Source organism: Rhyacophila brunnea, unplaced genomic scaffold, assembly GCF_057557595.1.
Source record: "Rhyacophila brunnea isolate RB1 unplaced genomic scaffold, BYU_Rbru_1.0 scaffold_24, whole genome shotgun sequence".
NCBI lineage: Eukaryota > Metazoa > Arthropoda > Insecta > Trichoptera > Rhyacophilidae > Rhyacophila > Rhyacophila brunnea.
The window spans coordinates 27,831,639-27,848,330 of record NW_028232904.1 but is presented as its reverse complement, the minus strand read 5'-3'; the positions used below and the strand labels follow the sequence as shown (position 1 = coordinate 27,848,330).

At 36.7% G+C, this 16,692-nt stretch overlaps 1 protein-coding gene across 1 annotated transcript in view; it reads right to left on the bottom strand.

Annotated features, from left to right (window-relative positions):
• LOC147069272 (protein Wnt-11b-2-like) overlaps nt 1-16,692 on the bottom strand; it is a 44,204-nt gene that overhangs the window by 12,452 nt on the left and 15,060 nt on the right. Inside the window, exons 3-4 of the mRNA XM_085951144.1 lie at nt 12,900-13,603; nt 11,233-11,498 (exon numbers count right to left, since the gene is read on the bottom strand). Of these exons, the coding sequence (XP_085807270.1) occupies nt 11,233-11,498; nt 12,900-13,603 (970 nt within the window). The remainder of the gene's footprint in view (nt 1-11,232; nt 11,499-12,899; nt 13,604-16,692) is intronic.

Genomic DNA, 16,692 nt, shown 5'->3' with positions numbered 1-16,692 from the left:
AGGGGGTCTTCCCCCTTGTGTGCGCGACTTTTCTGCAACAATATGATATTATGCTCTGCATCGTAACACAGAGGAATATCTACGTGATTCTATTTAAACAAATGAAACTATTTGATGTGGTGTCGATTATCGAACAAAAATATCTATTATTATTTTTTCGATGAATTCACCCCTGACCCTGTCGGCCATGTCCGATGAAATTCCAGACGAGGCGTTTCCGCCCCGGGGTTATTTGAGCTCATAAATCAGAAGCAATAAGTCGAAAGCACCTTCCCAGATACACGAGGAGATTGTGGCAACTCATTGTACTTATCTCTATCTGGCCGATACGATCTTAATTTAATAAGCGATATATACCTACGTCAGGAGTAGTCTTTTAAGTGTTGCCAGATAGATAATTTATTATCGGGTAACACCCCAACAGGGAAAGTAAACGATGGCTGAAACAGTTCGTTTAACTTTAAACTGTAATGCAGTTGTTTCCAATGCGACAGTTGATGTTAATATGTTGTACGCATGGATTTGAAGGTCGCTAAATACCATACACGCGGTTAGGGACTTCAATCCCGAGTCAAAATTTTGATTCCGGGATTTCGGGATTACAATTTGCCGGGATTGGCGTTTTTTTCGCTATCTAATTAATAATATTTTTCTTTATTTATACAAATAGCATTGATAAAATAGGTCAAAAATGTCTAGTAGGTATATGTTATACTATTTAATACATTTAATGTTAATATTGTGTACGTCCAATCTTGGAAATACACTGGTTTAATTGAGTAAATAATATAGTAATATAGATAATGGTGTTAAAGTAATATGTAGTAATAGTTATTGATTTAAGAAAAGATAACATTCATAAAATTCGGCGTAGAAACAAGTGCCTGGCTGCACGTCCGTGGCACTGGCGGTTAGGCGCCGTTCGCGTGCCAGAACGTCAGTGGCGTCTATCTGGTTAAAATGAACGAATTTATTATTTTTCTGATGTTCTTACGATTGCGTATGATAACAAATAATTACAAGATAAAAAGAACTTTTTATATACAACGTTTTAAATTTTCTGTTAAATTATTATGCTCAATATGCTCAAACTTGTACTTGATAATATGAAGTAAATAAAAAACAAACAAACAAATTACATAGAATAATGAAATGAAATTGGCATTTCATTTTGATTTCCATAGTAACGCATGTATATATTATTAATTTAGTTGCTAGGACCACCCCCTTAGCAACCAATAATAGTCTTTTACTTTTTACGTATTTTTCTGAAATAACTTTCCATACAAAACAAAATTAACTGAAAAAGAATTCAATTCTGCTTAAACATAATGCATTGGCATCGTGTTCTGATATATTCTAAAAGTTTCAAATGTCTAGCTAGTTGGGAAGTTAATTAATAATCGATTGCAAGATTTGTACTGGACAAACAACCACCGGACAAAAATACGTAAATGCGAATAAAAACGTTATTTAGTATCCGTGAGCATTCAGCGATTCATCTTGTGACATGTGCAGGTACATACACTTCACTAACATAATTTTGTACACATACTAATTGATTGCGATTGATAAAAAAATCAATCACGAAGATTTCGGGATTAGCTTTACTAATCCCGGGATTCATAGGTATCGAAAATTGTCCGGGATCCCGGGATTAGATTCCCAACACGCGGTGTATTAGCTGGAGGTACTAGATCTTGGCATGACCTGTGAAGATGAAAAAAAAATGGGGAGCGACATGAGTTCTTGAAGGGGTGCGTAGTGTATAGATACGCGCATACAAGGGGGTAGGGTTCTGGTCCGGCCACCGGACCACTCCTCTCCAGAAATGGAAAAAATTCAAATTATTTATGTAACTGAAATAATAGGTACTTTTACTTATTCTTCAATAGGAGTACGAGTTATTCCGGCCTGCCGCATCCACAACTTTCTTATGTGCATATAGGCAAGACCGTGCGAGACAGTGACGTCAGACGACAAGCCAAAATTAATGATGAAGTGCGACATTTCGGGATTATACCTGCGCTGCATGTCGAGTGAAAATAGTTGCATGTGACTCCACCTGTTTTTTTTAAAGTTATATCTACTTCTTTTGGCGCGTTTGGGAAATCAGATCAGAGTGTATTTTTGGCGTGTGACATGTAACACATGATTTATTTTTTCACACGAAAAACAACGCACTTGATTGGATTCGAACCATCGATTGTTCGGTTATCAGACGAACGCACTACTTTTACGGCACGGTATGGTACTGCAATCGTGACGATTATACAGTATAATATTATAGTTTAGAATTGTTCCGTTGCCTAGGCAGCGAATTTATTATTGTCGGCCATTTGCAATACCTTACGTAAACAAACTATTAAACGTCATTGTGGCAGTTGTTACTTTAAAAATAAAAACAACGATAAATAATAATTATATAATTTAGTAATATAAGTTAAAGTGTATATAAATAAACCAACGGCGTTCCAATAAGCGGTCCTTCTTCTTGAGTGTGTAATTTAACAAGTTAATTAAGAACTAGTCGAAGAATCTAGGTTATCACAAGTTTTGTTTTTGTTTTGTTACGCCAAAGAAGTATAACTTCTAACGCGCGTACATAAGTACACACACCGTTTTTTTTTTAAACTAAAAGGTTGCAATTAATCGTTGTAGATTTAGTTATATGTGTTTTGTGAATGCCATCGACATATTCGACCGATTCGGATATTATAAAAAGTAAAAGGTAACACAATAAATCCATATAATTATTACAACCCTCGAGTTGCAAACGAATGCAATGTTCTATTCTAAAACAATTCGATTTGCAGTTATTATACTTTGCTTCTAAGACATGTTGCTATCGATATAATCTATCAACTAAAATAGAAAGTGTATCCGAAATACGTAGATACATATAGATTTCCAAGAGAATTAAGACGATTACCTATATAATAAGAAAAAACTATAAAATAATCGAGGTTCCTACTAATTTCATACCGACTTACATCAAATTAAATAATTATGTTTTTAAGAATATCACAGGGTCGCTACTTCGGTTAGCAATCCCGGGATGGATCCCGATAAATTTCTTGAAACCGAAATCCCGGAATTTCAAAAATAAGTTTGGGATTTTTGACTAAATAAGTGTGAGTAAATGAAATAATTTTCTCGCAAGACTCAGAAGACCTCCAAAGCAGAATGCAGGAACTTGCTGAAGTAAGCAACAAAGTAGGTTTGAAAATAAATGTAACAAAGACGAAAGTCATGTTCAACTGCTTTGCGGGCCAAAAAGAGATCCTCTTCAATGGCACTCAGCTCAAAAATGTGTAAAGCTACATCTATCTGGGACAATGTTTATAGATGGATGTATATTTGATGAAATTGTTCGCAGAGTAAAGGTAGGCTGGAGTGCTTTTGGCCGCCTGAATAATGTGTTGAAAAGTAACCTTCCACTGTGCGCAAAGTGTTCAACCAGTGTCTGCTTCCCGTGATCACATATGCGTGTGAAACATGGACCCTCAGTAAAAGAGAGATCCAGAAACTTAGAGTAGCACAACGTGGTATGGAGAGGTGCATGCTGGGCATAACGCGAAAGGACAAAAGAAGAATGAGTGAATAAGGAAGCAGACAAGGGTTTGCGATGTAATAGAGTTTATTAAAAGCCTTAAATGGAGATGGGCTGGACACATAGCTTGAAGAAGAGACAATCGTTGGACAAATCTAGTAATCCAGTGGTATCCAAGAAGTACAAAATGTCCGCAAGGTAGACGTAGAGGCCACTGGATCGATGAAATGATAAAGTTCCACAGAAGTACGTGGCAACGCAATTCACAGGACCTAGAGAAGTGGAAGCAGCTTGAAGAGGCCTTCATCCAGCAGTGGATAGATTCAGGCTGATGATGATGATGAAATGAAAGAAAGATATTAGCTTATAATATGTATGAAAAATGAAATATCAGAAAAATACTAGGTAGGGTTTAATTTCCTAAACAACGTTCAACTCAATGCGGAGTGTCTGAGACTCACGATTGTACTCGGTCAAAACCAAATGCCGCCTATTCGACGCTTACATTCTTACGGTGCTGCTTTACGGTATCGAATCATGGCACCTTACGAAGGCTCAGAGCAACCGTATACTGAACTTCGAAAACAGATGTTTGCGACGGATACTGGGTGTGCGATATGACTTTAGAAGCAACGAGGAGATAAGAGAACGCACAAAGCAGCCTCTCATCACACTGAGAGTGAAGAGATGACGTTGGACCCAGCTCGGACGGATGCCAGAAGAGAATTTCAACCTGGCATGCCTGTTCTTCAAGCCAACCGGATTCCGGCGTCCTGGAAGGCCGCTAAATATACTATCTATATAGTGTATACGGCGGAGTTACGGGATTCTGGTTTGACATGGAACGATGCAAGAAGACTGGCGAGCGACAGGGATTCTTGGAGGCGCCTCGTGGTGTCCATATGCTACAACTAAGGGGCGGATATGGCCGAAGAAGAAGACGGGTTTAATTTCCTAAATGTCATTAACTTATAGGATCGGAAAATACCTCAGAGTAAGAATATAAAAATAGTAGGTATTGTTCAGCAAAATGAAGCCGTGTTTCTTGCGTATAACGCACAGTAGAACCTCAATTTTATTATTATTAACTTAACTATGAAACGTTATACCATCAAGTTGCCTCTCAGCACGGATACTAAATTTAAACAGAACATAGTTAACCACATTTTCTACTAAATTAACTGAAAATAATTACCACTATATATTTAACACAAAACAATAAATTTCAGCAACACGTGCTCGCAGTTTTTAAATGAGTGAAGTCATTCAAATCAATATTTACCGGCGACGTGTACAAAAAATATTTAATTCAGCCGTAGAAATTCTAATATAATTTCTTGCATAAGCAAATTTTTTTCACAGGGGTGTCTCCAAACCTGTCAGCGCCACAGTCTTCCACAGACCTTCGCCTACCTAAAACCACAACTGGTGTGTTCGTAAGTAAGATTCGTGTTAAAGATAAAATTACTAAAAGTTTGAGGACGTATGGTTGAAGGCACCTCGCGTGTATTACGTGTAAAAGAAAACCGCTTAGGTAGGTAGTCGTAAGTCTAATTTCTGAGGCGAGAATACATCCATCTAAAAAACGAGCATCAATTATCTTATTTATGATCCAAATTAACTCGATGCCACAAACTCTCAAAGTTTATACGCTACAGACGAGTGGTAAAGTCTCCGATTATAAAGTCGTGGCTCTAGGATTCAAATCTCGAGTCTCGAAAATTCACATATTGTTTTTCAATATGTGTGTTGGGTTCATAGCATGGGTCTAAGCCCAGTCGCACATTGAAAATCGTCTCGACTGGGATAATAGTGATAAATCCGTAGATTTAAATTAATACGCAATCATTCGGACCGAAAAAATCTGTAATTGTTTTAAATATTTTTATTGATTGATTTGTTAATTTACACATTAGAAAATGAGAGATTTCTCAATTTTTTTAAAATTTGTATTTGTGAAATTCATAAAAGAAAACGTAAAACTTGTGTTGTTTTCATTGCTCTAATATTTTATGCAAGTCTACATTAATTATAAAAAATACAAAATTTACGATTATCGGAAGACATTACGATAATCTCAGCCTTTGACTTTTGACAGCTCGACTTTTTTATTCGTTCGTTGATCAGTAGCAGAGCATAGAGAAATCGGACGATTTATTGCCCTCGGACTTTTGGTTCGCCAATGGAGCGCTGGCATAACTCTGCTGTCTTCATGATACCCTGCTGCAGGACGGGTGTGATGTTTCGTGATGCTGTGTATCGTGCGATTAACTTATTTGATGGCACCATAAAGGTTGATTTATTTTTTATTAACTAGGTACCTATATCACAGGGGCAAAAGGTGGAGGTAAGCTGTTAAGATCCGATATAAATAGTGCACACTAAACTTTATCAATTATACGTATTTGTTTTCACTAAACTAATACAATTCACAGTTGATGGTGTTGGATAGTTTTTAAAATTCAATTATACCCTGCGAACCAAGCCATAATATAATATAATAGTTTTAAAAATACTCGTCTATCTATAAAATATTTATAATAATTATGACATTAAATCATACATAATTTGGATATTTTATAGATAGAATAATATTTCTATATATTACTTATGGTTTTTTTTTTTAAACTGACCTACAACATTTCTTAATTCAACAAAAACAAATAAGTATGAATGAAAAAGTGTGCACAATTTTGTCGGATCGCCCAAAGAATACCAAAATTATTATGGTTTGGTCAGGCAGGGTTTAATTTATTTTTTTAAATTAACCAACTCCATCTGTAAATTGTAGTCTTAGTTCAATAAAAACAAATATGTATGACTGACAAAGTTTAATGTGCACTATTTATGTCAAATCTTAAAAGCCTACCTCCACCCTTGGCCACTAGAGTATATTATCATGTTTGTGGACGTGTTAAATAGGTTAAATTTATAATTGTATTTATCATTTTACTTTAATATCTACATAAGCACATACTTTTTTTCTACTTTCTTGTTATTTGTACAAATTAAGTCATTTTTATAATTTGTATTTATTATGTATTATGGCGCATTGGCCAATCGCTGTAATGCCATAATACTAAAAATGAAATAATAAATGAAATTTTCTGTTGAATCATATAAACTTGACAATTATTCTATGTATTAATAAATACTTTTTTTTGTACTTGATAGAAATACTGAATAAATATAGAATACTGAAATGTCATTCTGAGTTCTGACATTTCATATTGATTTCCATAGTAACGAACGTATATATTAATAATTTAGTTGCTAGGACCCCATTAGCAACCAATAATAGTGTTTTATTTTTACGATTTTTTTCCGAAATAACTTTCCATACAAAACAGAATTAACTGAAAATGAATTCAATTCTGCTTATAGATGGCTAAAAGTATTAAAAGAATGCATAGTCGTCGTGTTCTGATATATTCTAAAAGTTTCAAATGTCTAGCTAGTTGGGAAGTTAGTTAAAAATCTTCAATCGTCCAATACAAATCTTGGACAAACAAGAAAAAAATTGTACTGGACAAACAAGAATACGAGCTAATAAAAACATGGTAATAAATAAATCACTTTCACCCACGGTGGCCGCGCGGCTTAAGCGTTGGACTATAACGCCGTGGGTCCCAGGTTCGAATCCTGGGTCTGGCAAGTACACATATTGTTTTTCAATTTGTGTCTGTCAGGGTATGGACCTAATAGATTGAGCAAGTGGCTGACATCAATTTCTCGTAAAAAACTAAATCTGTTAATACAAACCTCTACTCTGTGGCCCATATGATCCTATTAGGATCGGACATGGTCGAAAGAAATGAAAAGAATAAATAAATAAAGTTTGAGGATCTCTTGTACGACCACGCCTCCTCAAATTAGGGTCCGATTCGGTTATATAGGTGTCTGTTCTTTAAAAGCAATTTATTTCAAAACCCCCCTTCCCATACATGCTAATGGTCAGGCAAATGCTAGTTATTTCAAATCGCCTTCTTCCTATTTCCAAGTAATTACACTTATTATACGAGGGTGGGTCAATAATTCCTTAGAAAAAAGCATTAAAACAGGTTTTATTTTTGTATTTTTTTTTTATTTCTCAACATAATTTCCTTGGAGCTCAATACACTTGGTTAGACGTTTCTCAATTTTTTTTAAACCGTCAGAAAAATAAGTTTTCGGAAGGTCCTCAAAATAAGCATTTGTCCGATCGATGACTTCTTCATTTGAAAAAAACGTTGTCCACTTAGCCATTTTTTTAAGTTTGGGAAAAGGAAAAAGTCACTGGGGGCTAAATCTGGCGAATACGGTGGGTGGTCGACCAATTCGAACTTCAATTCTTCAATTTTAGCCATTGATCGTAAACATGTGTGAACACGGGCATTGTCCTGATGAAAGAGGATTTTTTTCCTGTTTAAATGAGGCCGTTTTTCTTCAATTTTGTTTTTTAGCTGGTCCAATAAAGATGCATAATAATCCCCTGTTATTGTTTTTCCTTTTTCCAAATAGTCAACGAAAATAATTTCACGTGCATCCCAAAATACAGTAGCCATAACCTTACCAGCTGATTTTACGGTTTTTGCCTTCTTTGGACATGGTTTGCCTTCGCAATCCACTGCTTTGACTGTTCTTTCGTCTCGGGAGTATAGTGGTGTATCCATGTTTCATCTACAGTCACAAAGCGACGAAAAAATTCATCCGGATTGCGTTGCATGAGCGACAACAGGGCTTTAGAGGCCACCACCCTACTGCGTTTATTGTCGACTGTGAGCAAACGCGGCACCCATCTTGCAGAAATATTTTTCATGCCCAATTTGTCATGTAAAATAGAAATGACGCTACCTTTTGAGATCCCTGTAACCTCAATTATCTCACTCAACTTTAATCTTCGGTCACTTAACACCATATCGTGGATTTTATTGATCATTTCTGGTGTAGTCACCTCTACAGGACGTCCTGAGCGTGGTTCATCCTTTGTTGATGTACGACCACGTTTAAATTCATTTAACCAGTTATAAATAGTTGCAAGTGAAGGAGCAGATATGCCGTGAACTAAATCCAACTCATTTTTTATTTCCTTTGCTGTTAACCCTTTTATATTAAAATGTTGAATAACAGCTCTAAACTCAATTTTCTCCATTTTCCATTTTTCCATTTTCCACCAGCAAATTTTTTTTTTAAATGTACGAGAAACACACAACAACCCGACCAATCTGATTGAAACTTCGTAGCATACTGAATCGGTAGTGCCGCTGCATGAAAACAAACCGCTTGCAGTACTAGTCGCGCCACCTGTCGGCTTTTCTAAGGACTTATTGACCCACCCTCGTATTAAAATTTGTTCTACGAAGCAACACTATCTGGGCTTGTTAGTGAGAGCTTTTTTTTAATAGCAGGTATATTATAGTAGGCTTCGCAATTCCGGGATTGGAAATGATGATATCCCGGGATTTCAGATTTTAGTTTTTATATAATGGTTGGGTCGATTACAGTGATGTCCCTAGACAAAATGCCGCCCCTAGGCAGTGCCAAAATGCCGCCACATTTTTTTATACACTACTTTTTATCATTCTTTCATGACTTCAATATCTAAGAATTGTGTTGTATGGATACATTACTAACAGGATATAGGTATATCACTAAATCTAATTTAAATGCCAACTCTGCTTCAATATACAATATTGCGACTCAACAATTTCAGAAAGGTACATTTAAAAATGCATCTGACAACTTCCAAAGCTCGCGAGTGACTGGCAAACATATTTGGATAAAATTAAAATTAGGTAAGCACGTGTCATTGCTGTTCACCAAGAACGTGACGTCCAAGGACAACGGAAGTAAACTAGACATCGCAAATCCGACAAAAAATAAAGCCCTGTTAAAACTTTTATAGTATCTACCTAATTAATATTTTTTTTCCAACCAGTGAGCTGAATTTTTTAATGGAAAGATATTTCCGCTATTACTAAGTTTAGGTTGCTTTCTATGTATACCTAATGATTCTCCTCGATTTACCGCCCTTTGGGTAACTGCCGCCCCCAAGAGACGCTCAATCTGCCTACCCCCACGGGACGTCACTGCATGCACTCATGCACTAGTAGGTAAATAGTTTTGGAGTGTCATTCTCACTGTTACACTTGGGTTAATATGAATGATGATGACGTTTGTATGAATGATCAGACACTCTGTGCCGGAAGTGTATTTCAAGAATTGATAATGTTGAACACGTCATTGGTAACAGCTATTTTTTTGGAGACAAACCGTCTTACAACCGTGCCAGTAGCATGGTAATAGTTACCTACAGAGTTTTAATCGATCTATGTTCCGATTTTGTTTTCTAGTATAGAAAATCTGCGAAGAATTTATCCAGTTTATTTTATTTTTAATTTATCCAGTATCACCTTTATCCAGTGATGGATTTTAATTTGCGAATGCAAGTGGCTCTGACAGGCTAGGAGGCCCCTCATGCGACTTTATCCCGCAGTGATTTTATTCTGGATACGCTGTGGTTATTGTTATTTTATTACTATAAGGAGTATTTCAATATTTCGCCAATAAATATATGTCCAGCAATATATTATTATTACGCTATTATACTGCGAAAGCCTTCAAGCAAACCGGCTTTTAAATTCAATTAATATGCTCGTAAATCCATCTCGAATATTATTTATGACTTTTCTCAGTTATACTCGTATTATAATATATATATACATATATTGTTACTAAAATAAACTTTGCAAGTATTGGAGTATATTATATTCGAAGTGATATTCCCTGGACAATACATAGTACCAAGCATTGATTTTTGTCTGCTTTCCAGGCCAGTTTCGAAACAATTTGCCGCCCCCTGATTAAAATCGTGTCTGGAAACTTGTACGTATGCAGTTCGCTGTATCACACGTTATGTCGGAAATATGTGGCCGTATATTAAAGATCATTGAAGTTAATCCGCCCCGCACCACACTCGGTCTTAGTCGAGCCATGGGACACCACAGTGGCGATGTGAAGCATCTATTTAATGTGTGACTGGGAATGTCCTGGGAGTAGATACCCAAGACTAAGATTTCTACGCTCTAAGTGAGCTCTGATTGAATTTAAAGAATTTACGTTAATGCAAAGTGAAAAAAACGAAGCTAATCATACTGACAGCAAAACTTATGTGAAGAGATCTTCACGTCCGCAGTAAGACGGCGCAATTTTTTAAAAAGCAAGATAATATTGGCCTTTGTACTAACCAAGTCGGACGGCCCAACGTATATTAAGGACCGTCAAACCTCTTTGGGTCGTATATTACTGATATAAAATGCATGCCTAAATAAAACACGGTTCTTGTCGGTTTACAGTTTACACGAAGCCAGTAGCAAACAAATTTTGAAAATAGCCGATATATTGGATTATTTGTTAGGTTAGGTTAGGTTTTCATTCTTGAATTCATGAATTTTGCCAAAATCAGCTATGAAAATTGAATTAATGTTCATATTGAATATAATAAAATTTGAGACCGTATAGTATATGGTCATCTCTTTCCAATAAGAAAGTTCACGGCGAACTGTGCTACGGTGAAATTTTTTTTTACGTATAATTTACATGTAACCAATTAAAATACGTCTTCTTCTTCTTTGACCATACCTTTGAAATATGCTCTATCTAGAAGCGTATATGCTTATAATAAATTGTCAATCACTTACCGTCCAGAGGTCCCTAAGCTTCCAGTACTCTCATCCCTGTAGCAATAGTTAGGGCTCGCAGTGACGTACACCAGCGCCTGCGGTGTCTTAGTAGCTGATCTCCTGGGAGTGTGAGACCTTGGGACGATGGCTGCTGCGGCCAGCCTGATCGCCAACTTCGCGGCGAGGATGCTTGGAGGCTGGAGTGCTCTCCAGCATGTCCTGACGCTGCACGAGCCGGATACTCCGTGGCATTTGCACTGAATCGATAGGGAGCGTTCTGCTAACTGAAGAAAGCAATTTTAAATATTTTATAATTTGGGTGATTCTGATAAAAGTTGTAATTTTAAAAATATGTTAGTAGACACTGAATTTCAGATATCACAAGATTTCAGAATGTAACATTCTATATATTGAATATACATAATTTGAAAACATCTCATGCATAGGTGATATACACACTAGAAAAAATCATTTTGAAAAAATACATCAAAAATACGACACCCGAGGGGCCTTGAACTTGTATCTGCTGGATTCGCGCCAGTATGCTTTTCCAATTAAGCTACGGGCATTGTAGTTAATTACGATGATTTTAACTAGAAGTTGTTACATGAAATGCATATCGAATTGCGTTATAATGTTGGCTATCGGTTTTAGTATATTAAATTAAGGAAGGTAAATAAATTATTGCGAGCTGTCGCGACCACAAATAATTATCGAAGGTCATAGTATAATTATTAGGATCGTTTGTGTTCGTTAGGAAACGAAACCCCCCTCCCCCCTCCCTTTCTCATGTGTCCGCCTGGGTCAGGTGAAATGTTGTTTTAATTGAAGCGCACAAATTTGTAGGAACTATTTGTGTAGCGGCAAAAGTTAACAAACCATCGTGTAATCTATATGCAGCAGTGGCGAGGGGTGGATGTAGGCTGTTAAGATTCGACGAAAATAGTGCACACTTTTTCAATCTTACCTATTTGTTTTTGTTGAATTGAGAATACATATTACAGATGGTGTTGGTTAGCTTTTAAAATTCAATTAAACCCTGCCGAAACCAAACCATAATCATTAAAAAAATATAAATATCTAAAATTCTTTCGACCATGCGCGATCCTAATAGGATCATAATTATGGGCCTCCACAGAGTAGAGGTTTGTATTAACAGATTTTGTTTTTTACGAGAAATGGATGTCAGCCACTTGCTCAACCCATTAGGTCCATACCCTGACACCCACAAATTGAAAAACAATATGTGTACTTGCCAGACCCAGGATTCGAACCTGGGACCCACGGCGTTATAGTCCGACGCTTATGCCGCGCGGCCACCGTGGACGTAATCGTGGGCATAATCTAAAATTATGTATGGTTTAATCTTAATGGTACCTATAATTTAAGATATATTATAGATAAAATATTTTTTTTTAGTATTATCTACCTACTATGGCTTGGATTGGGCAGGTTTAATTGAATTTTCAAAACTAATACACACTACCTATACATTGCAGTCTTAGTGCAGTGAAAACAAATACGTTTGACTGACAAAGCTTAGTGTGCATTATTTATGTCGCATCTTAACAACCTACCTCCACCATTCGCCACTGTATGCGGACATACTGTATATTGGTCCGAACAAAATAAAAACATATGCATTGATTGAAAAAGGCTAAAAAAACAAGGATTTAGGTCCCTACCTTTCTTCCTGCTCTGCTGTTCTGAAGATTAGCTAGAGCTATATATGGCTGAAGCTTCTCCAATTTTTCCTGCAGCCCAATCTTCTTCTTATTCATTTTCCTTCTTCTCTTTGCATTCCTCCCTCCTCCCTTAAGCCTCTTCCGTTTCTTGAATGTCACATCCCTTCTCACGAGAGTTGCTTCATTGTCGATTTCTTTACCTCTTTCGTTTCCATCATCTGCCTGGATAACGATTGGTATAATCTCTGAAGTAACATTATCATAATCAGCTTTTTCAGTAATCCCATCGGGTTCTTCAATCACCTTTCCATCCTTTTCATGATTAACTTTTACTTTTGAATCAACCCCTTCATTGATCTCCGTTACTCTTTCAATAATTGGTGCAGGATCTATTGGATTACCTTCAGAATCAACTTGTCTTCCTGTCGTATCATAAATCCTAACTTCTTTCTCTCCTTTGTTTTGTGTAGGAGTTTTCCTATGTCCTTCAAGTCTTTCTGGGACTTCTATGAACTGCCTAACGAATCTCCCAGCCCATTTAAGATTGTCTGAGCATCCTCCCCACTTGAAGTTTCCGTTGGGACGTTCTCTTGGCGGTTGGCCGCATGTGCAGGAGAAGAGAACTCCTGAAGAACAGGCCCTGGCCATCGCGTACATCAAGGTGGCTGAACTGAGGGCGTATACAAAAGATTGTTCCTTTGTACCTGGAATTATATATAAAAAAAAACATTTTATACTCATAGTAGCCGACAGGTTTGATCACGTGGCGATACAAAAAACGTATGCTGTTTTTTCATGGGTTTGGCGAATGGCTAACATACGAGGGTGGGTCAATAATTCCTTAGAAAAAAGCATTAAAACAGTTTTTATTTTTGTATTTTTTTTTTATTTCTCAACATAATCTCCTTGGAGCTCAATACACTTGGTTAGACGTTTCTCAATTTTTTTTAAACCGTCAGAAAAATAAGTTTTCGGAAGGTCCTCAAAATAAGCATTTGTCCGATCGATGACTTCTTCATTTGAAAAAAAACGTTGTCCACTTAGCCATTTTTTTAAGTTTGGGAAAAGGAAAAAGTCACTGGGGGCTAAATCTGGCGAATACGGTGGGTGGTCGACCAATTCGAACTTCAATTCTTCAATTTCAGCCATTGATCGTAAACATGTGTGAACACGGGCATTGTCCTGATGAAAGAGGATTTTTTTCCTGTTTAAATGAGGCCATTTTTCTTCAATTTCGTTTTTTAGCTGGTCCAATAAAGATGCATAATAATTCCCTGTTATTGTTTTTCCTTTTTCCAAATAGTCAACGAAAATAATTTCACGTGCATCCCAAAATACAGTAGCCATAACCTTACCAGCTGATTTTACGGTTTTCGCCTTCTTTGGACATGGTTTGTCTTCGCAATCCACTGCTTTGACTGTTCTTTCGTCTCGGGAGTATAGTGGTGTATCCATGTTTCATCTACAGTCACAAAGCGACGAAAAAATTCATCCGGATTGCGTTGCATGAGCGACAACAGGGCTTTAGAGGCCACCACCCTATTGCGTTTATTGTCGACTGTGAGCAAACGCGGCACCCATCTTGCAGAAATATTTTTCATGCCCAATTTGTCATGTAAAATAGAAATGACGCTACCTTTTGAGATCCCTGTAACCTCAATTATCTCACTCAACTTTAATCTTCGGTCACTTAACACCATATTGTGGATTTTATTGATCATTTCTGGTGTAGTCACCTCTACAGGACGTCCTGAGCGTGGTTCATCCTTTGTTGATGTACGACCACGTTTAAATTCATTTAACCAGTTATAAATAGTTGCAAGTGAAGGAGCAGATATGCCGTGAACTAAATCCAACTCATTTTTTATTTCCTTTGCTGTTAACCCTTTTATATTAAAATGTTTAATAACAGCTCTAAACTCAATTTTCTCCATTTTCCATTTTTCCATTTTCCACAAGCAATTTTTTTTTAAATGTACGAAAAACACACAACAACCCGACCAATCTGATTGAAACTTCGCAGCATACTGAATCGGCAGTGCCGCTGCATGAAAACAAACCGCTTACAGTACTAGTCGCGCCACTTGTCGGCTTTTCTAAGGACTTATTGACCCACCCTCGTATTATGTTATACGTCATATTCTAAAAGATATGTTAATATTAAATCCTACATAATTATGCTTTGCATGGTAAAATTTATTAAATGTGGACACAGAATAAAAGAAATGCAAGAAATATGGACAGACACTATCGCTGATCTATGGAAATGGCACTTCCTTTGCTCCGAGGCTGGATCAGATAAGGAGCAGATAAGGAGAAGTAAGTGTCACTAAATTTGTAACTCTTCTTGTGCTCTGCCACTCCAAAATGCTGTCATCTTCTGAGCGTACAAGACTGTCGACTCTTCATGATCCTCTGTTTTCATAGAAGGGTGAAGACTGCCTCAATAAGCTTATTCATCTGGTCACCCCTACATACCAATACACTCTCTCTGCTACGCCTTACCTAAAGGCTACCCAAAACCACCATTCTCTCCAGATGCTGCAGTTAAAAACGAGCCATATACATATCCGCTGAAAATAAGAATGCATCTTTTCACACAGTTCTCTTAGTTAATGACTGGCCTCCGTTCTGGATTTCCAACAAGAACCATTTTCGGTACCCCTGTTTCCGGTAAGCGTTGGGCAATGGGCATAGTTTGTTCAAATTTGCAGTGACTTCCCTAGGCAAAGTGCTGCCCTTCAGCACACATCCGTCCACTTTCATTTTTAGTTTCAAATTATCAGAAAATTCGGTAGCTTACTTACTTACCCATTTTATTACAACGTTTTTATTAGCTCGTATTCTTGTTTGTCCGGTGGTTGTTTTTCCAGTACAAATCTTGCAATCGATTTTTAACTAACTTCCCGACTAGTTAGACATTTGAAACTTTAATAATATATCAGAACACGATTTTTAATACTTTTAGCCATCTTTAAGTAGAATTGAATTCATTTTCAGTTAATTCTGTTTTGTATGAAAAATTATTTCGACACCATTATTGAGTGCTAGGGGTCTGGGGTCCTAGCAACTAAATTATTAATATATACGTGCGTTACTATGGAAATCAATATGACATTTAAGTATTATTTCTATCAAGTACAATTTTTTTTGATCGTTTAAGCTAGTCACGTCAAGTTTATATGATTCAAAAGAAAATTTAAAAACGTTGTATATAAAAAGTTCTTTTAATCTTGTAATTATTTTATTTATTTCAGGCAGACAAATACATCAAAAATATTTTAATTGTCATTTATACACCAACAACTGAGACTTTAATGGATTTCTATGAAACGTGATTTGGAGGCACACTGATACTTTCTAGTGAAGCAATTGCATCGTCTGCTTTATAGAAGACCGCCACTGCTCTCAAAAGTTGTAATATTCGTAGTCGCGCCGCCCCTATGCAACGTTTGGCCTGCCTATCCCATTCAGGTTTCGTTGGCTCTGCGCCACAAACGAGTAAGCAGTATTCGAGTACGATAGCAAGTTCATACGGGATTTTAAAAGCGAAATTTAACCAATGTAATTATTTCAAATTACATCCGCGAATTAGATGGCTTTACAAAAAATCACCAGACCATTGAGTTTATATTGTCCGGTCAAACTAACAGATCACATTTACTTTTGCGGACAAAAAAAAAAATACTACACCGGTATCTGTGACTTCCTGCTCTAGATCGTCATGTAGAACCATCTGGATTAACTTAGCAATAAACACCATTCATAGGTACTAATTTAGCTCGACTTAATC